Below are 26,560 nucleotides of genomic sequence, written 5' to 3' on the forward strand. Positions count from 1 at the left end.
TGTATCCGTTCGACCTGAGGTGGTAAGCAGACTTTAGAAATGTGTTATATGACCCAAGGATTGATCAAGGATTGTTTATTACATTATAATTGTGTCGTAGTGAAAGCCTGCAGCATAAGATGACTATGGAATAGTTAGGATTATCGCATAAAGGGGAAATGTTCTTGGGTCATGATCATTTCGACAAATAGGTTATTGAAGCTGTATACTTGTTTTGTTGAAGGAATTTCTGTATAAAATGATAACCAGGGGCATATTATGTTAAATATTGATTATATGAATGCACTTTCTCATTAGCTTGAATTGCTGAACATAACAGGCTCAATCAAGCATATTTTTCTGCGAGATGCTTTGCTCCTCGATGTTCATTCTTTGCATGATGTGTTCGTATTTTGATATAAAAACTTACACATGCAATAGATATTTTGTAGATATAAAATTTTATTTGTAATTGGGAGTAATCTTTTGCTGGCCAATTGACATACAAACATCCATAAATATATACTATTAAATTGAGTCTAGATTGATAGATTGACTACCCATCATGCCACATTATCTTTGATGGAGCAGTTTAGGGAGGGACGCCCTCTTCCAGCAGTGCTACCAAGCAATGTTATGTTTGATTTATCCAATATTTTTCAACCTGCAAATAATTACTCCAATGTTGGCAATGTAGCCTGGAGACCTGCTTCTGGTATTCATCCATAAACAAATCACTTTTATTTTTTGAAACTTGTAAATCAAGTTTTAATTAATGTCTAAGTTTATGATATAAAGAATGTTGTTTGCTAGTTCAAATCTATCTAATTTCAGTTGTTATTTGTACTCAATATTTAACGTTGTTATATGGGCTTGTATTCAATGTTTTAATATTATTCTTTGTGAAATTCTTTCAGGAGAATGAGGAACAGGATGACCCAGACGTGAGGTGGGATCCAGATTCTGATATGGAGGTTGATGATGAACGGTACTTCAATTTATTCTCCTAATTTGGTCTCATTATCTAGCACTTTCGTCTTTGCAATTTACTGATTTATGGTTTATACAGTAAGCCTTTACCAAGCAGAGTAAAGAAAGAGATCATTGAACCTGAAGTTAGAGATCCGGTACGTCACAAATCATCTCTCGAGCTCAACTTTTTTTTGGGTGTGGAATCATTTAGACTATAATTCACTGTATTTGGCTGCCAATTAATTTGTCTATTCTTAAACACTACAACAACAACGAAGCCTTTTCCCACTAAGTGGGGTCGGCTATATTCTTAAACACTACTGCCTTAAATTTCATGTATAGTAAAACTGTGCTCATTGTCTGATAATGGACAAGTGGTTATATTGTTTGTTCATGGCCAAAAAACAAAAACATATTGACGAAAGGCTAAAAGATGAAAGTTACAGGAAAAACAAAATCTCCTATGTACACAAGTTAAATAGTCCCTCTGGAGTTTACTGTTTCATTCATTTAGATGATGCAATGAACCAACTCAATCTGCACCATTCTTGACGGCTCCAACCGTAAACTTACTAAAACCTGGATTTGACTAGAATCTATTCAAACCATCCAAATCATAAATAAAGAGGAAGCTTGTCTCTTCATAGTGTTCCGTTGCTCCCCTATGTTATCCTGTCTCTTGTTTATTGTTACGTGAAGCCTACATTGGTGATTGGTAATGTTCCCCTTCTTTCTTATGAGAATATAATGTTTCCAGCTATGGTATCTACTGCTGTTTATGATTATATGTTTATATCCTGCACGTTGCATTACTTTCTTACGATGTGCTCATTTCCTTTGCTGTGCCGCATTTTAAAACTTACATAAACATGGATGATAACCTATTTGTTATGTTTATTTGCCTCAACGTTATCTAATTCTGGTTGTTGTGGCGCACTGGAGATCCAGAAAGGGACCTCGGAGAACGCTAGAAGCTCAGGCTATGATCGAGCAGTAGATGAGATAACAACAGGCGCAAATGTGAAATTAACACATAAGTCCATTAGAATCAGGTTCCTATTTCATAAGAAAACCCTCCCACTAATAGTTTTCTCTCTGACATTGATATTTGCAGGCTTTGGATATGGGATCTGGATCAGTGGATGAACCAACTGTGAAAGTTGAACAAGACACTATGAATAAGCCTGCGGACCAGATATAAACGTTATCACGATCAAATTTATTTAGGGTGACTTGATCACAAGCAAAGTCATTCAAACTTACTGTCCATCGATCTGTGAAGTTGGTAATTTATTTGAGCAGTAGCCATTCCTGTTGCTGCACCAGTAATAAGGTTGCACCTATCTTGACCACTACCAACTGAAGAAACTGATCAGCTGAGAGACCTTTCTCAAATGGTCGAGATTCCAGCAAAATGTGAACATTCTCGAAACCCCGATAAAGAATTTCAGGATATGCCAATGCCATCAGCCCAATAGCCAAGCCACCCACGATAGGGAAAAAAAAAATTGGTAGGCCAACGGTCTTGTGAAGATTGTCAACAAATACCAACACGTATGATGTGCACTTTGATAAGGTTAACGAAACCAAGCCACATAGGACACCCAGCAATAGACAATGACTTGAACATCAACCTCTACATATACTAAAGGTATGCCTGAAAAATTCGTCCCAGTAGAGTGAATAAACTAGTGTTGTAACACAATCATATATGAAATTACCCATTTGGAATATGCAATGTAAATCAACTACCAAATAATGGGAAAATTCAGAAACCATATTCAGTAAAGGCAAATCACATTACCAGGAGCAAGTAAATACCCCGAGATTACGTACTGATGCCATAGTCAATTGCGGAAATTATTTAAAATAAAAGAACCATTTTGAAGAATCAACAGATAATTGATAGTGTACCAGCAGGTGAGCGGAAGTCATAGTATGGGAACTTAAAGGCTGGTTCAGAACAAAGACCAGCTTCTGAAACTACAGAAGCTATCACCGCACTAAGTATGACCATAGAAGTGGTATTCACAAGTGAAATGGATGAGGAATTAGGTGGTGATGGACTCTACGGGGAAAGAAACAACCGGAAACAGCAGCATTAAACCCTGTCAAAACAGAACAACAATTACAATGAGGGCATACATGTATTGATAATGGCAGCATAGATATACACAAAACTGAATACCAACCAGAAGCAATTTCAGCAGCCACATGAGAGAGCCTTCTCTGTGAATTTTTATCAAACACAGCACCAATACCCTTGGCTATAGAAGTTCCAATCTCAACGCTAGAACCTCGGGACCTATCGAGTTCCCAGTCCCAAGTGTGACACAAGCAGCAATTGCCTTGACAAAAGGACACGATGCTTCCTTGAAACCATCAAAAACCAAAATAGGCATTCCCATTTTCACAAATAAATTCTCTCCTTTTTTCTCCTCCTTGATCATTGCCATTGTTATCTTGTGAACCATCCTCAAGAGCATCTCAAAACAAGTTTATTATGGCAACAATCAAACTGTTAAGGGTAATAGAGGATCACCATATCACAGTGCACTCAAGGCACCAGATTAGTGCTTACCATAGTGGTTAAGTAATTGGTAGATAAGACTGTTATGTAAAATTGGTGACAGTTATTTATATGTCTATATCCTTTTGTATGGTGCATTGTGGAAGTTAATGAGAATCATTCTTCTCATATTCATTCTCTCTCTCTCTCTAAATCTCTTGGTTACTGCAAGATATTAGACTTCTACACAAACCCCCAGAAGCTGGAACCAGAATCACCTGCTTCTACGTATCTCCCATGTACTCCTTTCTCAGCCACGAAGCTCCCCGTTGCCGCATCCCACCCCAGAACACGTCACGTATCTCATGAACCTTCCCATTCATGTCAAAGTCTCTGAAAAAGCTCAAAACATTATGTATAAGCAAGCAAGAAAAAAGCAAAGAAAAAATGGGTAATGAGTGACGGAACCTGAGGTTCCGACCCAAATTGGAAATGGGGGTGTAGCCCGACCCCTTATAAGTTAATGGAAGGTTCCTTAACTTTCTGATGTGGTACAGTTTTTCATAACCTCACGCGCCCCTCACATGTTGCAGGACTCAAGCCAGACAGGTGGACAACACACATCCTAATCTCATTAACATTTACAATTTGTGTAAAATTTCAAATAAAAGCTCAAAACTTTGCAAACAAGCAAGCAAGAAAAGCAAAAATGGACAATTGAGTAATGGATAAAAATCAAACATACAGAGTAGTTGAAGAGGACGACGCTGATTCCGGTGAGCAGACCCACCAAGCTCAACGACAGCACTATCGTCCAGTTCCCTCGGCCACGGCCTTGTACTCTGTTTTCATCTTCCCCTTCTTCTTGTTCTTCTGCTTTGTCATGGACGGAGTGGGGGCACATGCCCCCTCTCATCTCATTTTTTTTTTGAAAAATTAGAATACCCTACATATTTTCTATAGTTGTTAGATTAAACATTCATCCCTTTTAAAGATTTGATTAAGGTGTTTCAATCAATTGCCACCTCAATAATTTTCTATTTATTTAATTTCCGTGTCATTAATTTAAATGTATTTATATAGAGGCATAAGGTAGCTTAGCAACTAATTGCCTATAATATAGGAATTTAATTTCCTCAATCCCCTTCTGCGCATTAAATGACATTTGTTTAATAAAATAAAATAAAAATTAATTAACTATTTCCTCATTTCCTTATTATCAGTATTTAAAAAAAAATACTCTTTCTATTAAAATTGTATCAATAAAAAGTCTTCAATACATATTTTTTTCATGTATAGATATATAAAAAATATACTTAAAACTTATGGTACATTTGAGAACAAAAGTGTCGACTTTTGGTACGTTTAGATTTCAAATGTACCAAGAAATCAAATGTACCAAAAATTCAAATGTACCATAATACCAAATGTACTCATTGTTATGTAACATTTTTGGTACGTTTAGATTTCAAATATACAGAGAAACCAAATGTACCAAAATTCAAATGTACCATAAAACCAAATGTACCTATTGTCAGGTAATCCTGTTGGTACGTTTAGATTCCTATTATATCAAAAGACCAAATGAACAAAAAATCTCAAATGTACCACAAAACCAAATGTCTCTATCAGATAACCCTTTTGGTACATTTACATTCCAAATGTACCAAGAAATACAAAAAATCAAATCCACTATAAAACTAAATGTGTCCATATTATAGGTAACTAGACATAGCTATATAATCAAACAAATCTTTACTATGTGTTGGGTCTTCTAAATAATAAAATTTGACAATTTTTTTATAAATATTCTACTATATTCACAAAAAAAAGTAAATATGATAACAAACAATAAAAAAATGCATAGAGATGGATAATAAATGCATAAATATAGGGATAATAGGAAAAGAAAAAAAAAGAAAACGAAATTCCTAGGAGATGGATAATAAATGCATAAATATAGGGATAATAGGGATAATAGGAACTGAAATTAATAACCAAAATTTTAGGAAAATGTTTGATCAAATTTTCAAAATGAGTGTATGTTTAGTCTAAAAAATTAAAAAACGAAGCGCCTATATCAAAATGCCCCTTTTTTTTTGCATTACACATTATTCAATTAATCATTCCTTTTTTTTCTTTGCAAATTATTCAATTAATTATATTGAAATAGTAAAAATCCTCCTTTAGTTTTTAAATGCGTCTCCGTCCTGTATATTTTTCTCACGCACTAATGTTTAAACCTTGTTGAGTTGCATGTATTTGGTTACTTAGTACAAATGAGTATTAGATTGTCAACAATTAAAGACAAAATTAGACAATAGAGTAATAAGATTAGGCATTTTAAAATTAATTTTTTTAGCATTTGTAAATGAACTAGCTTTATTTGTCCAAAAAAGGAGCTCAAATTTAGGTGCCCCCTCTTAGTTAAATTTCTGACTTCGTCCTTCGTCATCGTCATCGTTTTGTTGTTTTTGGTGTTGATTGTTCTGGTTTGGGTGTTTGATGTGGGAGAGAATAGGAGGAGGGTTTTTCCCGGCGGTGATGAAGACGGAGAAGGTGGAGAGGCCAGGGAACATAAATGGCGGTGGAAGTGGGCGTTGGGGAAGCGCCATATGCAGCCCAGGCCTCCCCTTAGCTGTTACACCAGTTTAGCCAAATCAAGAGTTATCTTTTAATGGTAACTTATTAAATATAGTCCATGATTGGAAAAAGGCATGTGGTGTATCAGATCGTATTTTCGGTACACTGAAAAATGTTCAACTTTACTATTTATGTTGTAACACGAAATATCCAATTAGAATCCAAGATATGTCTGTATTCATAACCTATAGTATATGCACATATGAGCAACTATTCTTAACATTTGCAAATAAGAAGATGCAACTATTCATGCTAAAAAATAGTTACGAGCACATAAATCAACATGTACTTGATAAAATTCGAGAAATTCGTCTCGGTGATTGAGACATTTGCTACAACTGAGAACAAAAGAAGCTTCCACAAAGGAGTTGCACACTTCAATTCAGAGTGGTCGACTACATATGCCAAACTAACATATACACTTACAAAAAACGGAAACTAGACAAGGTTGTAGCTCCAATAAAGAATGCATTATGTTATGTGTCAATGTTTACTAATTACATCAATTATTAGGCTGTTTCTTTGATTTTGATCTAAAACATAGTACGACTTCAAAGATCCCCAATATTTTATTTAATAGACATTTCCATGCACATCATGTAATGCAAGAAGTTTCAGGGACTAATTAAATAGCGAAAATGAGGTGATCACAAAAGGGATCAATCAAAATGCCTTAATTGTACCAACTAATGAAATTATTTGAAGGGTTTATAATCATATTTAGAATGCTAATCATTAATCGTCTCCTTAAAGAAAAATAGGATGTGAAACCGACAAAACGTGAACACAACACCGTCGTGGACATGAGCCGCTTGTTGGCCATGATAAGTGTCACACCCCGATCCCGACATATGTCCAGGATTGACACGTGATGTCACCAAATACTCGTATATCTAACATACCCCGCCTCCTAAAAATATACAAAATATAATTCAAGATCCAGATGCATAATAATTTTTCGTATACTTTATAGCTGCATCTAACCTCTTCATTAGACTGCCTACGTACCCTCAATAGGGATCAAGCCATTTGTAGTTCAACTTATCACAAAAACAGACATTTGTTCCACTAAGTTCAAGCAGAAAAGCATCGCATTCCTCAATCATTTATTATAACCTGACAACATATAGTTACTGGACTCAGGCTACATAACTAATCCCCATGAAAACATGATTTCTCTCCCACCAACATATAAATCATTGTGTCTCATCATGATATTGCAATTTACAACACACATCATATTTAAGAGCCGACAAAACACAAAACCATTCTTTAGCCGCATTAATTAATTAATTTGATCAAAGTAATAACAATCATTCCATATCTTATAAATTCATACCTTATGAAATCATAATCGAATCCTAGCAAATCCCGAAGGAGTCACTCAGACGTCCAACATCTTTTCTAACTCAATTCACAAGACTCTCGAAACCATTGACACAAATATATATCAAACTAAGGCTAGAGTGACACAGTTAGGCCAAACCTACTTCTCCAATTAATGAGATTTTAGGCCACTCCACGAAGTTCAACAACCTCGGGTTCCGGACCACTCAACAGAACCAAACCAAATATGATCGCCTATAAAATGTACCAAGTACAACCAATCATCATCACCTCTAGAATGCGTAAGGTTCCCTATCGCGGATATACCAAGCAGAACTATAGGTATAATCTCATCGTGCAGGCAGTGATCACCCATCGCGAATATACCAAGCATGATCACCCCTGAATACATATGGTCTCTCATCGCGGATATACTAAGCAGGACCACATCCATGTACCATTTCTACGTGGTGCAATCTCATCATCACACATTAAACATAATTATATGCATACACGTTATCGATTCCACATATCAACCAACATCTAGTCATATGGAGCACAACACAAGGAATTCCCTTAATTACTATTTCTACTAAAAATCTAATAAAGTACCTAACTCATCTCCATCTCATGCTAGGTAGTAATGCCAAGTTCAAATAGATATTCAGTTGGCAATCATATCCAATTAATTATCAAACAATAATGAAATCCCATAATTGTCATAACATTCATCATAATTATCAATCACATTATTAAAAAGATAATTAAACACATATATATCACAAACATCATCAGTGTACAAGCCAAATCCTATTTAATAAGCATAGGTGTGAACACGAAAATTTCCTGAAACGAAAGAGACAAGAACAACGTGCACAAAATAATATTTTGTATTTGATGATTTTGGGTTACAATCTCTCTCAAATTTGATCCTCTGATTCGATCTCCATAAGGTGTGTATTTGTGGATGTGCGATTGATCTAAGGCCCGTCGAGGCTTGATCTTGGATGAACGGCTGAAAGTTTCTTCAAGGGCCGTTGAGGCTTGATCTTGAATGACGGTGATGAATGGATCTTCAAGGGTTTTTGGGCTTGATCTTGAAGAACAATGATGAACGGATCTTCAAGGGTTTTTGGGCTTGATCTTGAAGGATGGTTGGATGTGTGAATTTGTCGACGTTGTTGATCCAAAGGGCCGTTGGGGCTTGATCTTAGGATGAACGGATGATGAACGATGAACACTTTCTTCAGGGGCCGTCGGGGCTTGAGCTTGATGAACAGCGGATGAGCGGATCTTTAAGGGGTCGTTGGGGCTTGAGCTTGATGAACAGTTGATGAACAGATTCGTTGATGTTGTCGATCCAAAGGGGCCGTTGGGGCTTGATCCTTGAGGATGAACAGTTGATGAACGATGAACACTTTCTTCAAGGGCCGTCGGGGCTTGATCTTGAATTGGTGGAAATTCTTCAAGGGCCGTCAGGGCTTGATCTTGAAGGTGGATAATTGTTGATCCAAGGGCCGTCGGGGCTTGATCTTGGAAGAGACGATGAACGAAGAACGAAGAGGGCTTTCTTGATTCTTCGGGAACCTGGATGCTTGAGAGCTTCGGAGTTTCAGAGCTTCAAGTATTTTGCCTAATGATTTTGGTTTTGAATTGGTTCCCCAAAATGAATGAAATGGCTTGTATTTATAGAACTTTCCAACGCCTAATTTTGAATATAATATTCCAGATGAAATAAGTTGTTTCTGCCAGGTGTTGACACGTGTCCTGTTTGATGACTTTTCCTACTCATTTCAATTTTTCGTCGAGTCATACGCTACGTGTAAAATTTATGTAATACATGAGCGTTGAAACTTTGATTTATCGGTCAACATTTATTTACCAAAATTTCAATGTCTACAATTGCCCCCACTTTAAGGCGCGTCGTATACATGTGCTTGTCACGTGTAGGAGATGCGTTTTAAAGTCCCTTAGTGTAGATGTCGATCCAAGGACCATCAAGACTTGATCTTGAATTGGGCTGGAGATTTCTTCAAGGGTCGTTAAGGCTTGATCTTGAATTGGGCGGGAACTTTCTTCAAGGGCCGTCGAGGCTTGATCTTGAATTGGGCTGAAAGTTTCTTCGAGGGCTGTTGAGGCTTGTTCTTGAATTTAAACATGACCACGAGCAGTTTCAAGATTTGGAAACATGGCAAGCAAGCATGAGGTGAAGCTGATGATCTGTTTCTTTGTTCAATCTTTTCAATTCATACCTGAGCAGTTTGGTCAACGGTATGATCTTCAAGGGTAGTGGATGCTTGATCTTGAACCAGACTTGTAGTTCACCATGCTTTAGCGAGCCAACTCAAGAATTTGAGGGTCAAAAGAAATCCCTCAAATCTAGAGTACTCTTTGACCCTGATATGAAATACTTTTGGTTTTGAAGAAGTAGCGGATGAATCGGCCTGTACTTTGTCACGTATGTCTCCACATGCTTCAATGTATCATTTTCACTTTCCTTATCTGTTCTTCAGACAGATGTGGCAGCTTCTCGAGTTTTCAACTCAGACTCCTTCTGCTAGGTTGATTGTGCAGGCTGCATTCTTTTCTGCTTGTTTCTTCTGCACATTGTCTCCACATGCTGCAAGGTATCATTTTCACTTGCCTTATTTGTTCTCCAAGTAGATGTGGCAGCTCTCGAGTTCTTCATTTCAGACTCCTTCTGCTGCTGGTATCATTTTCGCTTGCCTTATCTGTTCTTCGGGTGGATGTGGCAACTTCTTTGGAAGTACATTAGCAGTGGAAGATGAGTACTCGAAAGCAATACCATGTAAGCAATCAGGAAAGGATTCCAAGCAGTCGGTTCTAGATCGGAAGATTGATACCAAGTGCTGGCTGATTGCTCTCATTTTCCTTGTCCTGAAGGTTAGAACAAAGACAAGGAAAATGACATGGAGAATGCATGATATGAGATACTCTTGCTTTCTATTTTCATGATATGAAATACTTTTGCTCTTGAAGATTTGTTTGCAGAGGTATCTTAGGGGATGAGGAACACTGAATGACTCGAGAGGGTTCGTTGGAAATGCATTCTCAGAGATGAAGAAAAGTCGAGTATGTCTGCCTTGCAATGGAGGGTGAAGGTGGACAATTATAGGAAGTTCTTTAATACCTGTAGAGGTACTATTCTTTCACTCGTGTCGGCATTGGGTGATTGAATAGTATGGCTTCACGTGCTTCCTACTTCATGAGAAATCTTCAACAGATTACCCGTAATTTCCTTAAAGCTTAGTGTGCATGTGACATGTGCTGACGAGGCTGAAAAGGACTAGTGCCTCTTCGATATCTGAGATCAGCGCTTCGACAAATTGCCCGTTATTTTCGAAAAGCTGAGTTTGCGTGTGACGGGTGCTGACGAGGTTGAAAAGGATTGGCGCCTCTTCAATTTCTGAGATTGGCCTGTGGTTTCTGAGCAGGCCTAGCTTTGGAGAAAGCAGGCGCCTCTTCGATTTCGGAGCAGACGCCTCTTCGATTTCTGAGTTTGCTCCCCTTCAATTTCTGAGTTTTTATAGAGGTATGCATTACGTTCGAAAACTCACTTGAATTACTGCTTGTAAAAACTCCCTTTTTGCACATCTGAGATCTTTAATTTGTCCGACCTCTTCATTTTGTTAAACACCTTCGGAAATGTCTCTCCCATCTGACCGTCGTTTTGACTTGAATATCGGAGAAGATATTGACATTTCTTCTCCAGGCAACATTTGGCAACCGTCATTCGTATCCTTCAACGGTCCTCTTACAGTTGGGGACTCTGTGATGAGGAATGATACAACGGCTACAGTGATTGCTAGAAATCTTCTCACTCCAAGAGACAGTAGGATGCTTTCCAAGCGGTCTGACGAGCAGGCTGTTCAGGATTCTCTGGCCTTCAACGTTCAATGTGCAGACTCAGTATCAAACATGGGCCAACGTCTTCTTGCTCGATCTCGTCAGGTTGAGTCTTTGATGACTGAGGTGGCTAGTCTTCGGCAAGAGATTAGAGGGCTTAGGCACGAGAATAAAGAGTTACACATGCTCGCAACTAGTTACTCAACTAGTATGAAGAGGAAGCTTGACCAGCTGGCGGAGTCCGAAAGTCGGGCTCGGAGTGATCATCAAAGGTTTATGGCGTTACTCCCGATGCAACTTTTGCCTTCGTTATCTGGCGTTTCACCAAGTGTTGAGGCTCCGGAAAATCAAACTCTGGCGCTTCATCTTTCTGGAGTTCCGTCGAGTACTGAGGCGTCTTGCGAGCAATGAAGGCTCATTCCTGTTTGTTTGCACATTTTTTGTAATTTTTTTTTGGCATGTGGAATGCGAATTTATGTAATTTTTAGATAAATAAATAAAAGATGGACTTTATTTCACTAAATGCATTATATATATATATATATATATATATATATATATATGTATGTATTTCATATGTTTCTCATGGTGCCAGATGCACCCCCACTTCCCTTTTTTTTTGTTTTTTTTTTCAGTGCTGGATGCACCCACCACTTTTTTTTTTCTTTTTTTCTTTTGTCACATGGTGCCAGATGCACCCCTCTTTTTTTTTCTTTCTTTCTTCCTCCTGTGTCGTGCATCCAGCAAGCTTCCATCATTATCTTCTTTTTCTTCACGTGGTGCCCACACCACCACCTTCATTTCCCTTTTTTTTTAATCATGCACCCACTATCCTTTTTTCATATGGTGCCAGATGCACCCCCACTTTTTTTTTTTCACGTGGTGATAGCACTACTTTGCTCCACCATCCCTTTTTTTTTATATATATATATTTTTTGTATAAATTTGGGTGATAGGTAGTGGAATTTGCAGGGAGGGAAGACGAACTTAGAGCTCAAGTTTGAGAAAGAGCTTCTCGGCCGCCTAGTCGTTTGATAGCGGTCTTTGAAGTTGTTGGCAGCTGCGAGGTAAGAGACGGAGGAGGAGGGGCTGTACGTGCTGCTAAAGCTGATGGGCAAAAGGAGAAGGCGAGCACAGCCACCGAGCACAGCTACCGAGCACAACCAATAGACTCCACCTCGTTAATTCCCAGGGTTTCCCCAAAGACAAACTTGCTCCACGCCGCCGTCCTCAGCCCCGAAACACCATAATCTCCTCCGCAACGACGGAAAGCGCGCGGGAAGTAAAAGAACTCATTCACATCAAAGAATCCGACCCAATTGCATTCGTATTTTGCTCTCAAAGCGCAGTGGGAAAAGCCTACTTCTTGGGTTTTGATCCACGGCCAGCTCTGCCTGCTGATATTGTAGTCTTGTGAATCGAGCTTTCGAACGTCGTCGTCGCTGTTGTTGTCGTAGATGAACCACCGCTTTGCTCGCCCGAATCTCCAGCAGTCTGAACCTGGGCATCTGGAATTAATTACGACAGGACCATTTTCGAGAAGCAATTAACAAGCTCTGCAAACATCAGATTGGATGATGCAGCTTTTGAAGCCGATTCAATAGGAAACTTCGGAGCGAATTCATGAAGTGGCTCTGGCAGGGACTTCAAAGCTTCGATTTCGTCATCGTCGTCATCAATTTGTTGACGGAGGTTTGACGGTCGTCGCACCGAGCGACATCAAGGCCAGGCAGACGACTGGGAAGAAGATGGAGGAGGAGACATGTATTTCAACAAGACTTGTCGGCCTCTGGGTCGCTTCTGAACGAAGCCATTGTCTTTCTTGGAAGGTAAGAGATGAGGCCTCGATGGGTTTTGAAGATGGGCGGTGGGCCGGTCGGAGCTGCTTCAGAAACGGCAGCCACCATGATAGGGGCAGTTCAAATCCTCTTCACATTGCGTCTCAGAGACTGACTTTTTTGGGCACCCGCCATGTAGATTCCCCAAATATAGCAATGCAGATTTAAGAAATTACAGGAGAATCTGAGAAAGGGAAAAGCAACGAGCTTTGCTTTCTCTGAGATTGTGGGTTTAGAGAAAGAGAAAGTAGGTAAAGGGGAGAGATGGCTTGCTTGCTGGGTTTGTCTCATATTGGGTCGAGAAACTGGCGCTAGCATGGGTTGCACATGGCATTTGGGTTGTGTTCCTCAGCTGCTAAGACCTGTGTGTAGATAAACTCGCAGATTGGTGACTGTATGGTGGGCCTGCAAATATGCTTGGGTAGATTCGTACCTGGGCTTGCTGGTTTTGGAAAGAATGGAGTTTTGGACTCGCCAGAAAGACCCCATTTTTATATATATATATATATATATATATATATATATATATATATATATATATTTTGTACAAAGAAATTGTAATAACATCAAACTTTTAATAAAATCTTTATTCCTTATTTTGATGTGATGCTAGGAATCTTTAATTTTGGAGAAGGCAGAGCATGATGCTAGAACCCTCACGAAGCTTTCAGAGACGTGGTATTTGGAGTGAGCAGGACGTGGGCATATCTATGCTTTCTGCTGCCTAGGGTTTGTGCAAGAGACTGCAATGGGGTTTCGCTGTGTAGTGCCTTTTGGTCACAGTTTTCCCTCAGTGGTGCGCTGCCGTATGGTACTGTGCAAGAGACTGTAGCGGGGCTTCACTATGTAATGCCTTTTGGTCACAGTTTTTCCTTGGTGGTGACGTCACCGGGCGGTGTAAGAAACTGCTTGCGTAATCGCTGCGGGGTTGCGTAGTGCGATTACGTGGCATTTTGGTTTCTTTGCTACTGTAGCGCGCTTGAGGTAGAATGTAAGGTGGCAAGCTTCATGATCGGCTAGTCGTTTGACGGCGGTCATTGAAGTCTCTTTGTCGATTGGAGCATGGTGACCAGAGTGATGAAGCTGGTGCTGATAGCCTTGCTGCTTAGAGCTTGAGGCAAAATGTAAAGCGTCAAGTTGCATGACCGGCTAGTCGTTTGACGGCGGTCATTGAAGTTTCTTCATCGTGCAGGCAAATAGCATTTGGTGCCGTTTACAGTTTCGACTCGTGCAGGCAATGAGCGTTTGGTGCCGTGTTGCAGTTTCAGCTCTTGCATGCAATGAGCGTTTGGTGCCGTGTTGCAGTTTCAGTTCGTGCAGGCAAGGAGTGTTTGGTGCTGTGTTGCAGTTTCAGCTCGTGCAGGCAAGGAGCGTTGGTGCCGTGTTGCAGTTTCAGTTCGTGCAGGCAAGGAGCATTTTGGTGTCGCCTTTTATGCTCGTGCAGACAGTGAGCTTTGGTTGTCACCTTTTAGGCTCGTGTGGACCAGAAGCATTTGTTGGTTTGTCAAGCGATCTGGGAGAGTCGTTCCTCACAATTTTCATAGCAATGAGCCTTGACTGAGTAGTTGAAGAAGTCTTCTGGAAAGATGTCACACATCGTGATGGGGATGGATGATCTTCGTGTCAAAGTTTCATTATCTCCAACACTTTCACATTGTTCTGGAGGTTGACAGGAGCTGCTTTGCCCCCTTTCCTATTGGTGAACTTGTGGAAGATATGGTTTCTGCCTGGAGAGGCGTTCCTCGCAATCTTTATAGCAAGGAGCGTTGACCGAGTAGCTGAATAATTTTTTGAGGAAGAAGAGATCGCACATGGTCGATCTTTGTGTCGAAATTTCCTCATCTTCATCACTCTCACATCGCTTTGGAGGTTGGCGAAAGCTGCTTTGCCCTCTTTCCGATTGGTGCACTTGTGGAAAAGACATATGCTTCTTGTGCAGTTTCTTCGGAGTGACATGAGTCCATCCTTCAACTTCGCTTGGCTTGACTGGCATGGTTTTGGAGCATGCCCCCAGTGATTGAGGTGAAGATTTTGAGTTGACAGAGCCAGAAATGACGTTTTTTTTCGTGATTTTGTCTTCTTTGTCTTCTTGGGCCTCTTCTTCAGTGCGGTCCTCTTGGGTTTGTTGGTGTGAAGATTGGCCGGCGTAGATGATAGTGCGCCATCTTACCTTCAGTGGTCCTTTTGTGTCGACCTCCAAAGCTGCTTGGCGCTTCATCCTTGAAGGAATCAAGCTTTGAACATTGTCTTTTCCTGCTAGACTGTCGAGCTTTTCTTCTTTTGGCGTTGTCTTCCTGTTTCTAGAAGGCTTCTTAGTTTCTTCAAGTCTGTCCAAAGCCAACCGTTGCGGATGAGATCTAGTTCTGCCGTTTTGTTTCTTGGGTTTTGATAACCTTTCAAAGACAGATCTTTGCGGTGTTGGCATCTCAAGCCTTTTAAAGACGGAAGTTTGGTCTCGACCACTAATGGCGATCAAGTGCCAAAATTCTAGGTTTTGAATTATTCAGCCTTTCAAAGATTGAAGTTCGAGGAGCGGGTTTAGGCTCCTCTTTTGGCCTTGTGGCTTGTAGTCTTGGTTTCCTCGTTTTTTTGTAGGTCGCCGATGTCCACCATTTCTTATCACCAGTAGATGCATACTTGCCCCCGGTGATGGTTGTGTAGGAGGTGCCGTGTGACTTGAACATTGACGGGAATGGTCATGCATGCTTCGGAGATACACAGGATCGAGTGATCCAAGCACGATAGTAGTATTGTGTGCCGCAACCGTGTCTTTGAAGTCAAGCTCGATTTTCCCTTGTTGTGCTAGTTTCAGGATGATATCTTTCAGTACGAAGCACTTTTTCGTTGGATGACTGATGAAACGGTGGAATTTACAGTACCTTGGACTATCGGTACGATTCATCTCTTCTGGCCGTCTACACTCAGGCAAACCGATCACCTTCTTTTCCAACAAGTCTTCTAACATGACAGCCACATCATAGTTGAGGAATGGATAAGTCTTCTCTTCAAACTCCTTCATAGTGCGTCTACGCATCTCTTGATCACGAAAAGCTTCGGTTTGAATCGCCTTGCCTCGTGTGGAGATTTCGACGGGAGCTATATTGACTGTCATTGTCTCCTTGGTGGGTTTCCACGCAGTCTTCTCCACCTTTGGCCCAACAAATTTGTCGATCTTGTAGTCAGAGATCGGTTCTTTCTTCCCATGATGGGCGATTCTCAACTCTATATCATGGGCGCGGGTGGCTAGCTCTTCAAATGTCTGTGGTTTGATGCCTTGAATGATGTATTGAAAACCCCATTGCATGCCTTGGATACACATCTCGATTGAAGAGGTCTCCGAGAGCCTGTCTTTGCAGTCGAGGCTTAGAGTGCGCCATTTGTTGATGTAATCAATGACTGGCTCGTCCTTCCACTGCTTTGTGCTCATCAACTCTAGCATGCTCACAATGCGGCGGGTGCTATAAAAGTGATTGAGGAATTCCCGCTCCAATTGCTCCCAGCTGTTGATGGATTTGGGCTCAAGGTCTGTGTACCAGTCGAAGGCGTTACCTTTCAGTGAATGCACGAACTGCTTTGCAAGGTAGTTCACTTCAGTCCCTGCATTGTTGCAAGTTTCAACAAAGCGAGCAACGTGCTGTTTCGGGTTTCCCTTTCCATCGAATTGCATGAACTTTGGTGGTTGATATCTCATCGGCATCTTCAGGGCATCGATCTTTTTTTAATAAGGTTTCGAGTACAACCCGGAGGTATTTGAGCTCCCTTCGTATTGTGCCTTGACAGTGCTGGCGATCATCTCTTGCAACTGCTTGATGGAGAGATATCCCATGAGTGCTGCTGCTTGGTCTGGTTCCAGCTTTTCTTCAGCCTTCTCTACTGGAGGCCCTTCTTCTTCGTCGCCACCTTTCTTGGAGTCAGAGCTGAATCCTTCATAATGTCGTGCCCCTAACTTGTTGACGAGTGCGGCAATTTGCAAGTCTTTCTCTTCCGCGGTCTTCATGAGCTTTGCAATTGCTTCAGTTATTTGAGCCAGCTGTTCTTCAATGGAGGTAACGCCGATGGTCATTACTTGTGCAACCATCATACGTGACTCTTCAGGCATCCATGGTGCTGATGAAGGACCCCGTTGGCCGCTTTGGGATGTCATCTGATGTGCCTCAACAACATGCTTCGGTGCCTCCAACAAGGTCAGGTTGATGATAGACTCGTGCCTTTGATGCTCCCCTTGCTCCTTTAGCGGCACCAACTTTGAAGCAGCATATTAAGGAGCGGTTGTGGCGCCAATGGATTGTCCGTTCGCGGCAGAAGTGCTCAGGATCCTTCCCTTGGTGGTTGTGAGAACGGCTTGTCCCTTGCTTGATGCCATTGACTTCGATGTGTGTTTGGATTCCTTGAACGGAGAATGAGATGAGAGGTAGAGATAGTCCCACTGGGCGTGATAAATTTGTGAACACGAAAATTTCCTGAAACGAAAGAGACAAGAACAACGTGCACAAAATAGTATTTTGTATTTGATGATTTTGGGTTACAATCTCTCTCAAATTTGATCCTCTGATTCGATCTCCGTAAGGTGTGTATTTGTGGATGTGCGATTGATCCAAGGGCCGTCGAGGCTTGATCTTGGATGAACGGTTAAAAGTTTCTTCAAGGGCCGTTGAGGCTTGATCTTGAATAACGGTGATGAACGGATCTTCAAGGGTTTTTGGGCTTGATCTTGAAGAATAATGATGAACGAATCTTCAAGGGCTTTTGGGCTTGATCTTGAAGGGTGGTTGGCTGTGTGAATTTGTCGACGTTGTTGATCTAAAGGGTCGTTGGGGCTTGATCTTAGGATGAACGGACGATGAACGATGAACACTTTCTTTAAGGGTCGTCAGGGCTTGATCTTGAATTGGTGAAAGTTCTTCAAGGGGTCGTCGGGGCTTGAGCTTGATGAACAGCGGATGAGCGGATCTTCAAGGGGCCATTGGGGTTTGAGCTTGATGAACAGTTGATGAACAGATTCGTTGATGTTGTCGATCTAAATGGGCCATTGGGGCTTGATCCTTTAAGATGAACAGTTGATGAACGATGAACACTTTCTTCAAGGGCCGTCAAGGCTTGATCTTGAAGGTAGATGATTGTTGATGAACATTTTCTTCAAGGGCCGTCGGTGCTTGATCTTGAATTGGTGGAAGTTCTTCAAAGGCCGTCAGGGCTTGATCTTGAAGGTGGATGATTGTTGATCCAAGGGCCGTTGGGGCTTGATCTTGGAAGAGACGATGAACGAAGAACGAAGAGGGCTTTCTTGATTCTTCGGGAACCTGGATGCTTGAGAGCTTCGGAGTTTCAGAGCTTCAAGTATTTTGCCTAATGATTTTGGTTTTGAATTGGTTCCCCAAAATGAATGAAATGGCTTGTATTTATAGAATTTTCCAAGACCTAATTTTGAATATAATATTCCAGATGAAATAAGTTGTTTCTTCCAGGTGTTGACATGTGTCATGTTTGATGACTTTTCCGACTCATTTCAATTTTTCGTCGAGTCATACGCTACGTGTAAAATTTATGTAATACATGAGCGTTGAAACTTTGATTTATCAGTCAACATTTATTTACCAAAATTTCGATGTCTACAATAGGTCTATGGCTAAATATATAAAATCATATTTCAATAGAAATCACATTTATAAAACCAAGTCGTAATCACAAATGATATTAATATGATAATTTAAGGTAATCACCATAGCCCATATATTAAAGTTACTCTCTAACCAATGCAAGCCCCCTAGACTTCACTTAGTCTTCCGTAGTACAAATTTTATTAATTAGGACGTTTCGAGACACGTTATCCAAAAGTCAACCCTCGGTCAACGGTAAGGTCTACAACCCTAGAAAATCTAAATCGGAAGATCCACCTATCCAATTTCTGATCTGTAACTTCTCAATGTCCACATTATGCTCAAATAACAACATACTAAAATCTCAACACGATCCGATGGTCGGATCTCCGCCAATTTCAAAATTCAAGTGGCGGTCGACATTTAATTTTACAAACTAAGAAATCCAATTAGAGAAGATCCGTATGTCGGATTCTTGATCCGTAAGTTTCTATGATCCAAAAATATTATGTTCTATCACGCATTAAGGTTCGGTGACGATCCGACGGTCGGATCGTCGAATCATAATTTGACCTAACCACGTATCGTAATGAAATTAGGTTCAAACAATCAAACCATATCATAAGGATATCAATTATGAAATCAGGGTATCTAATTGAACATAAAAGAATATCGTCGGCCCACTGGCCAGGCCGTCGCCGTGGGTGGCGGTCGGCTGCCCCGACTCGCCGGAAAATTCCACTATTTTTAAAAATTACCAAAAATTACAGAAATGAAGATCTCAAAGAGTAGAGCAAACGTTATACCTGTCGCCAAGTCCAATTTGGTCGGGAAACCCCTCAATTTCATCAAAATTGTGCGGAACCCTAGAATTGGGTATGCTTCGATTCAACCTCCAAACTTGTTCTGACGCCTCCACCATTGCTTGGGCTTTGTTCCAGGGTTCTAGGGGAGTCTAATGGTGGTGGTGGTTGACGGGATTTACTTCGGAAATGGCGGATCGCCGCCACACCACCTCCGGTGTACCCCCGTGAATTTACTTTCAAAATACCCTCAAATCCTTCCCAAATTTGGGTGATAATGGAAGAAGGAAGGGTTAGGAAATGATTGGGAGTGGTGACTTGGTCTAATTCATGAGAAATCCGGTGGAAAACCACCGGAAAATATGGTGAAAACGGGTCGAGGTCGCAGGTCAGGGGATCTTGCCGATCCCCTTTCCTTTTTCCTCTCCTTTCCCTCCTTTTTCTTCCTCCTAATTGGTCCCCCCTTTTCTCTCCCGCACTCTCTCCTTTCTCCCCTCTCCCTTGCTGCCACTTGGCAGCTTCTAAACATTTAATTATTTAATTCCCAATAACTAAAACGTCTGCAATTCTTCGTTATAACTTCATTTCACAAACGGTTTTCACCTACGCGTTCGTTGGATCAAGCTTTAATTGAAAATATAAATTTTGACCTCAAAAGTTCTACTAAACTTTAAATAATTGATTTCCAAACTTCACTCTTCATAACTAGTTTACTAAAATCTCATTTCAAATAAATTAGTATAAATTCTCAGAAAATAATATAAAATCTCAATAACAAAAATACGTAGATTGTAACAGTGAAATACGAGTACGGGATTTCACAATAAGAGTAGTTAATCTATATGAGTGTGTATAGATTATCAATTAGGTTTCTTCTTTAAACGGATTTACATATCTAAATGTATATTTGCGATTTATAGTCTCACAATATAACATACCAAATATCCCGACAAACAAATTACTCTGATTTCTAAATTGTAACTTCCTTCTCAATCTCGCATTAAGTTGACAAATCGAAAACATAAACTTGCAAACCAACGATTTCTAAATTGTATTTGTTGTGGTAGTACCTAATGGGCCGGGCTTATTAGGACCAGTGGCAATTTTGAAATATAACACAAATACAGCACCATTTTTGTCACAAAAAATAAAAACGAAAAATCATCGTTTTTCAACCCCAAACTATTGGCATCGCTCAGTGTCTCCATCGTCTTCTGATTTTCCTCCGAATCGGAGAAGAAAGGCAACCAAATCATGGTCCTCCGAATTCGTGGTTTTCTGATTCTTCCCAGCGCTCTTTACGCGTACTGCAGCCTGAGCACGCGGCGCTCTCGATTGATTCCGTGGTCTAATCTTCCGCGAATCGCAATCCGACGGTGGCGATGCCATCGCCGCATAACCAATCGGCGAATGTGGATCTCTTCGATGCGTATTTACGACGGGCCGATTTTGACCGCGATGGCCGGATTAGTGGCAATGAAGCCGTCGCTTTCTTCCAGGGCTCTGGTCACCCAAACAGGTTCTTGCGCAGGTTCTTGTTTGGGTGTTTGATGTGGGAGAGAATAGGATAAGGGTTTTTCCCGGCGGTGATGAAGACGGAGGAGGTGGAGAGGCCAGGGGACATAAATGGCGGTGGAAGTGGGCGTTGGGGAAGCGCCGTATGCAGTCCAGGCCTCCCATTAGCTAGCTACACCAGTTGAGCCAACTGTTCAGTCCAATCACGACCAGCTAATGGATAAATGTCTGATAAAATAATTAAGTAATATTCATATTAATATAATATACCCTAATTTCCTTTGCTTTTCATATTAATCAAATCAAGAGTTATCTTTTAATAGTAACTTATTAAATATAGTCCATTGGAAAACAACACTTGGTGTATCTGATCGTGTTTTCGGTATACTAAAAAATGTTTAACTTTATTATTTATGTTGTAATACCAACTATCCAATTAGAATCCAAGTTATGTCTATATTCATAACCTACCGTTTACGCACACGTGAGCAATTGTTCTTAACATTTGCAAATAAGAAGGTGCAACTATTCATGTTAAAAAATAGTTACGAGCACATAAATCGACATGTACTTGATAAAATTGGAGAAATTCGTCTCGGTGATTGAGACATTTGCTACAGTTGAGAACAAAAGAAGCTCCCACAACAGAGTTGCACACTTCAATCTAGAGTGGCCGACGACATACTCCAAACTAACATATACACTTACAAAAAAAATGGAAACTAGACAAGGTTGTAGCTCCAATTAAGAATGCATTACATTATGTGTCAATATTTACTAATTACATCAATTATTAGGCCGGTTCTTTGATTTTGATCCGAAACATAGTACTACTTCAAAGATCCCCAATGTTTTATTTAATAGACATTTCCATGCACATCATGTAATGCAAGAAGTTTCAGGGACTAATTAAATAGTGAAAATAAGGCGATCACATAAGGGGTTAATCAAAATGCCTTAATTGTACCAACTATGAAGTTATTTAAATGGTTTATAATCATGTTTTAGAACACTGATCATTGATCGCCTCCTTAAAGAAGAAGAGAACGTGAAAGCGACGAAACGTGAACACAACATCGTCGTGGACATAAGTTGCTTGTTGGACATGATAAGAGTAGTTAATCTATATGGGTGTGTATAGATTATCAATTAGGTTTCCTCTTTAGACGGATTTACAAAACGATGCTTAAATGTACAGCTGCGATTTAGAGTCTAATAATATAACATATCAAATATCTAACAAACAAATGAATCTGATTTCTAAATTGTAGCTTCCTTCTCAATCTCGCATTAATTTGTACCTTTCTATATGTGCACGTTTTTGTTTCCCCACTTTGTACAAGTTGACAAATCGAAAACATAAACTTGCTAATCAACTCTGATTTCTAAATTGTATTTTGTCGTGGTAGTACTAGTACCTAATGGGCCTGGCTCATGAGGACCAGTGGCAATTTTGAAATATCACAACAAATACAGTCCCATTTTTGTCACAAAAAACCGAAACGAAAAATCGATTAACGACGATCTTTTTCTAACTCAAACTATCGGCATCTCTCTGTGTCTCCGTCGTCTTCTGATTTTCCTCCGGATCGGAGAAGAAAGGCAACGAAATCATGGTCCTCCGAATTCGTGGTTTTCTGATTCTTCCCGACGTTCCTTACGCGTACTGCAGCTTGAGCGCGCGGCGCTCTCGATTGATTCCGTGGTCTGATCTTCCGCGAATCGCAATCCGACGGTGGCGATGACATCGCCGCAGAACCAATCGGCGAATGTGGATCTCTTCGATGCGTATTTCCGACGGGCCGATTTGGACCGCGATGGCCGGATTAGTGGCAATGAAGCCGTCGCTTTCTTCCAGGGCTCTGGTCTCCCCAAACAGGTCCTTGCGCAGGTACTCTCTTTCTTTCTCTCTCTCTCTCTCTCTCTCTCTCTCTATATATATATATATATATGTGTGTGTGTGTATGTGTATGCTTGTGTATATATGTGTAATTGGATGTGTGTGTATGATTATATTTATGTAATTGTAGTGGTTGATCGGGATTTGATGGTGGTGGAACTGTTTTCCGAATCAGATTGATTTTGAATTTGTAGTCTAATTGTAGTTGAAGTGGGAAATGTGAGTTCGGATGTCTTAATTCTCTTATCTAAGCTGAGATTTTTATTTCGTGTTAGTATAAATGCGGAATTGATGTTCAAATGGTAGAAATTAAGTAGATGAAGAATTTATACTACTGTTAGTGAGGTTGAGAGAGTTATGTTATCAGGTCACCTTTTGGTGTATCCGCTCGACCTGAGGTGGTAAACAGACTTTAGAAATGTGTTATATGACCCAAGGATTGATCAAGGATTGTTTATTACATTAGAATTGTGCAGTAGTGAAAACCTGCAGCATAAGATGACCATGGAGTAGTTAGGATTATCACATACAGGGGAAATGTTCTTGGGTCAGGATCATATCGACAAATAGGTTCTTGAAGCCGTATACTTGTTTTGCTGAAGGAATTTCCGTATAAAATGATAACCAGGGGCATATTATGTTAAATATTGATTATATGAATGCACTTTCTCATTAGCTTGAATTGCTGAACATAACAGGCTCAATCAAGCATATTTTTCTGCGAGATGCTTTGCTGCTGGATGTTCATTCTTTGCATGATGTGTTCGTAGTTTGATGTAAAAACTTACATATGCCATAGATATTTTGTAGATATAAAATTTTATTTGTAATTGGGAGTAATCGTTTGCTGGCCAATTGACATACAAACATCCATAAATATATACTATTAAATTGAGTCATGTCTAAATGTGCAGTCTAGATTGATAAAATGACTACCAATCATGCGACATTATCTTTGATGGAGCGGTTTAGGGAGGGACGCCCTCTTCCAGCGTGCTACCAAGCAATGTTATGTTTGATTTATCCAATATTTTTCAACCTGCAAATTATTACTCCAATGCTGGCAATGTAGCCTGGAGACCTGCTTCTGGTATTCATCCATAAAACAAATCACTTTTATATTTTGAAACATGTCTTTCTTTGATGGAGAATAGTTTCTTATTTTTCACTGTAAAAGGCTTTCAACAACAGCAACTGATGCCTGGTCTTGGTGCTCAGCACATGGCACCCCCAGCTGGAGGAAGGCCACCGAAGACAGTTGCTCCTTCTCATGCTGAGGAAAAGCAGCAGGCCAATTAGTGGAAACCCAGAGTACCAGAATTGGAGAAACATCTTGTAGATCAACTGAGTACAGAGGAGGTTAACTCACTGAACTCAAAGTTCAAAGAAGCAGCTGAAGCTGATAAAAAGGTAAAGCAAGTTTTTGCTCATTGCAGTTCAGCCATTGAACAATCGCATATTTTTGTCGTGTTGAAGGTTCAAACTATCGCGCTTCGTTGTGAGATTTTTACTTTGCCTTGGCATGGTGTGTTAATTAATGTCTATGTTTATGATATATAGGTAAATCAAGTTTTAAAGATAATAATAAAAGCCTTGCCTATTTGTTCTCTTATTTCTTGGTGAGACAAGTGAGCTATCAAAGTACAAATTTGCTTTAAAAAGTTTTTCCTAATCACTTTCATTTGCTTCAGACTCATCACTTGATCCACTAACTTCAGGCTCATCTCTTGATCCACCACCTTTGGAATCATCATCTTGTCTTGTTTCTTGTTCTACTTTTGGTCCCCTCGACATGAACACATGACCAAATTTGAATTTCTCAGCATCTTCGGCATACAATGGGCATATACCACAGCTGTCCACCTTCATATCGTTACCAGAAGGAAGTCTGCCTGTAAACTCTTCAGAGTCCGAGTAGAAGACGACAGAGGCCTCTTTGGCAAGTTTGTAAACATCAGGGGAGCAGTTTTTTCCTACCTCTTCAATTCTAAAGGCCTCATTCCACACATGCACGTGATGTTGGCCCTCACAGTAGGCTGTGTAGCTGCCGCACTCGATAAAGCTCTTAGAACTGAACAGTTCATGGCTTTTACCCATGAATTTGACAATGAAATTAGCTCTTACCCTCCAGGTGCCTAGCCGCGTGCCTGAAACCCAAGAAAAAACAACAGAGAGAGCGAAACCAAATAAACCTGTTCGAAACCAATCTGGACAAAGTTCGATGTCTACTGAAGATCCCTCATTTTGATAGCTGAACCAATTTGGAATTTCTTTTCCTGGACAAGTAACGTTAATCTGAGGCCAGGGATGACGAGCCCCGAAATAGTAATTGAATAATTGTAACTTTACTGGCGCAACAGTTGCCATTCGCATAATTGTAATCTGTGCTTCATCCATTATGTTGCTCCTTGAATTATCATCCAATTTTGGGCAATTAGTAAAAACTCTGTAACAATACTTAGGTTTATCCCAACCTTGTGTGAGTGCTGTCCTTGAACTTGACACTGTCTTCAGCGACGTGCAGTAGTGAGCTGCAACATTACATAGCACTGGGAGCTCTGGTATGGATTGAAGCTGACCGCACAACCTTAAGTCGAGTATAGACAACCGAGAAGCTTGTTTGATGCTTGCTGGTATTTCCAATATACCGCTGTGGTTGAGGTTTAGTTCTTCTAAAGAGAGAAAACCGACAGGGCTGGAAGGCAAATTTTCAAGTCTCCAACAGTGCATAAAGCTGAGACGTTTAAGATTGGCTAAACTGTAGATACTTGTTGGGACATCCTCAAGTTCTTCGCAGCCATTAAGGTTTAAATCTTGAAGCCTATTTAGATTTCCAATAGACGAAGGAAGCATTTGGACAGCTGTGCCGTCCAATCTAAGAGACACCAAATGCTCCATTGGCTTCAAGATTTCAGGGAATTTGGAAAATCTAGAGCAATCGGTGAGACTAAGACTCTCAAGATATTTCAACTCACAGATTGATGAGGGTAGCTCTTTAACTGCTGTATGCATTAAACTTAAGGACTTCAAATGTTCCATTGGCTTCAAGATTTCAGGGAATTTGGAAAATCTAAAGCAATTGGAGAGATCAAGACACTCAAGATATTTCAACTCACATATTGATGAGGGTAGCTCTTTAACTGCTGTATGCATTAAACTTAAGGACTTCAAATGTTCCATTGGCTCCAAAATCTCTGGAAGGTTTTCAAATCCATAGCACGAATCGAGATCAAGATTTTTCAACTTACACCTGCTGCTTGGAAGTTTCTTAAGGTCTTCGCATTGCCTTAAATTCAAGTAAGAAATATTTTCGTTAGACCAAACTGATTCAGGCAACTCCTTTATACCACTTTTTTGTAAATCTAAGTATTTAATATTTCCTGGCATCTCTGGAAGATACTTGAGACTGGTGCATAAACTAAGATCAAGATGAGTAAGCTTGTGAAGATGTTGAAAATACGAAGGAATTTCAACCAAACTTCTACAATACCGGAGATTTATCTGCACAATTTTTAGACTCCCAGAGAGATTTGGAACTTCAGTTAGATTTGAACAACCCCGCAGATCGATAACTTGTAAGTTGACAAGTATCTGCAACAAATTAAATAGAA

General features: G+C 40.2%; 4 protein-coding genes and 1 pseudogene across 20 annotated transcripts in view; 2 read left to right on the plus strand and 3 right to left on the minus strand.

The window, feature by feature from the left end:
• LOC126621385 (histone deacetylase 19) overlaps positions 1-2,283 on the plus strand; it is a 93,013-nt gene extending 90,730 nt beyond the window's left edge. For 2 of the 12 annotated variants that reach the window (XM_050289879.1, XM_050289885.1), the window contains exon 7: positions 2,066-2,283. In XM_050289879.1, coding sequence (XP_050145836.1) covers positions 2,066-2,152 — 87 coding nt within the window. In that variant the 3' untranslated portion in view covers positions 2,153-2,283. Of the gene's footprint in view, positions 1-896; positions 968-1,048; positions 1,107-1,893; positions 1,972-2,065 lie in introns of all 12 variants that reach the window. The other 10 variants (XM_050289882.1, XM_050289888.1, XM_050289890.1 and 7 more) reach the window with 10 other exon arrangements.
• The window catches only part of LOC126621419 (chloride channel protein CLC-e-like), an 84,915-nt pseudogene extending 80,506 nt beyond the window's left edge, over positions 1-4,409 (minus strand).
• The window catches only part of LOC126621357 (disease resistance protein RUN1-like), a 142,361-nt gene that overhangs the window by 73,458 nt on the left and 42,343 nt on the right, over positions 1-26,560 (minus strand). The window contains exon 13 of the mRNA XM_050289795.1: positions 24,689-26,540. Coding sequence (XP_050145752.1) covers positions 24,689-26,540 — 1,852 coding nt within the window. The remainder of the gene's footprint in view (positions 1-24,688; positions 26,541-26,560) is intronic.
• Positions 2,708-3,744, minus strand: LOC126621412 (chloride channel protein CLC-e-like). Its single transcript, XM_050289927.1, is given in 4 exon segments — positions 2,708-3,018; positions 3,021-3,059; positions 3,144-3,251; positions 3,254-3,744. Coding segments are annotated over 4 exon segments (507 nt in total). The 5' UTR covers positions 3,438-3,744; the 3' UTR covers positions 2,708-2,842.
• The window catches only part of LOC126621421 (uncharacterized), a 32,902-nt gene continuing 27,036 nt past the window's right edge, over positions 20,695-26,560 (plus strand). For 4 of the 6 annotated variants that reach the window (XR_007622926.1, XR_007622928.1, XR_007622929.1 and 1 more), the window contains exons 1-2: positions 20,695-21,053; positions 22,929-22,940. Coding sequence is in view for 2 of the 6 variants with exons in the window: in XM_050289936.1 (XP_050145893.1) it covers positions 22,791-22,940; positions 23,648-23,715; positions 23,749-23,779 (249 nt within the window). In the remaining 4 variants the exon portion in view is untranslated. Of the gene's footprint in view, positions 21,054-22,527; positions 22,941-23,647; positions 23,716-23,748; positions 23,849-26,560 lie in introns of those variants that run through there. The other 2 variants (XM_050289936.1, XM_050289935.1) reach the window with 2 other exon arrangements.

The sequence above is a fragment of the Malus sylvestris genome, chromosome 5 (genome assembly GCF_916048215.2).
Source record: "Malus sylvestris chromosome 5, drMalSylv7.2, whole genome shotgun sequence".
NCBI classification, from domain to species: Eukaryota; Viridiplantae; Streptophyta; class Magnoliopsida; order Rosales; family Rosaceae; genus Malus; species Malus sylvestris.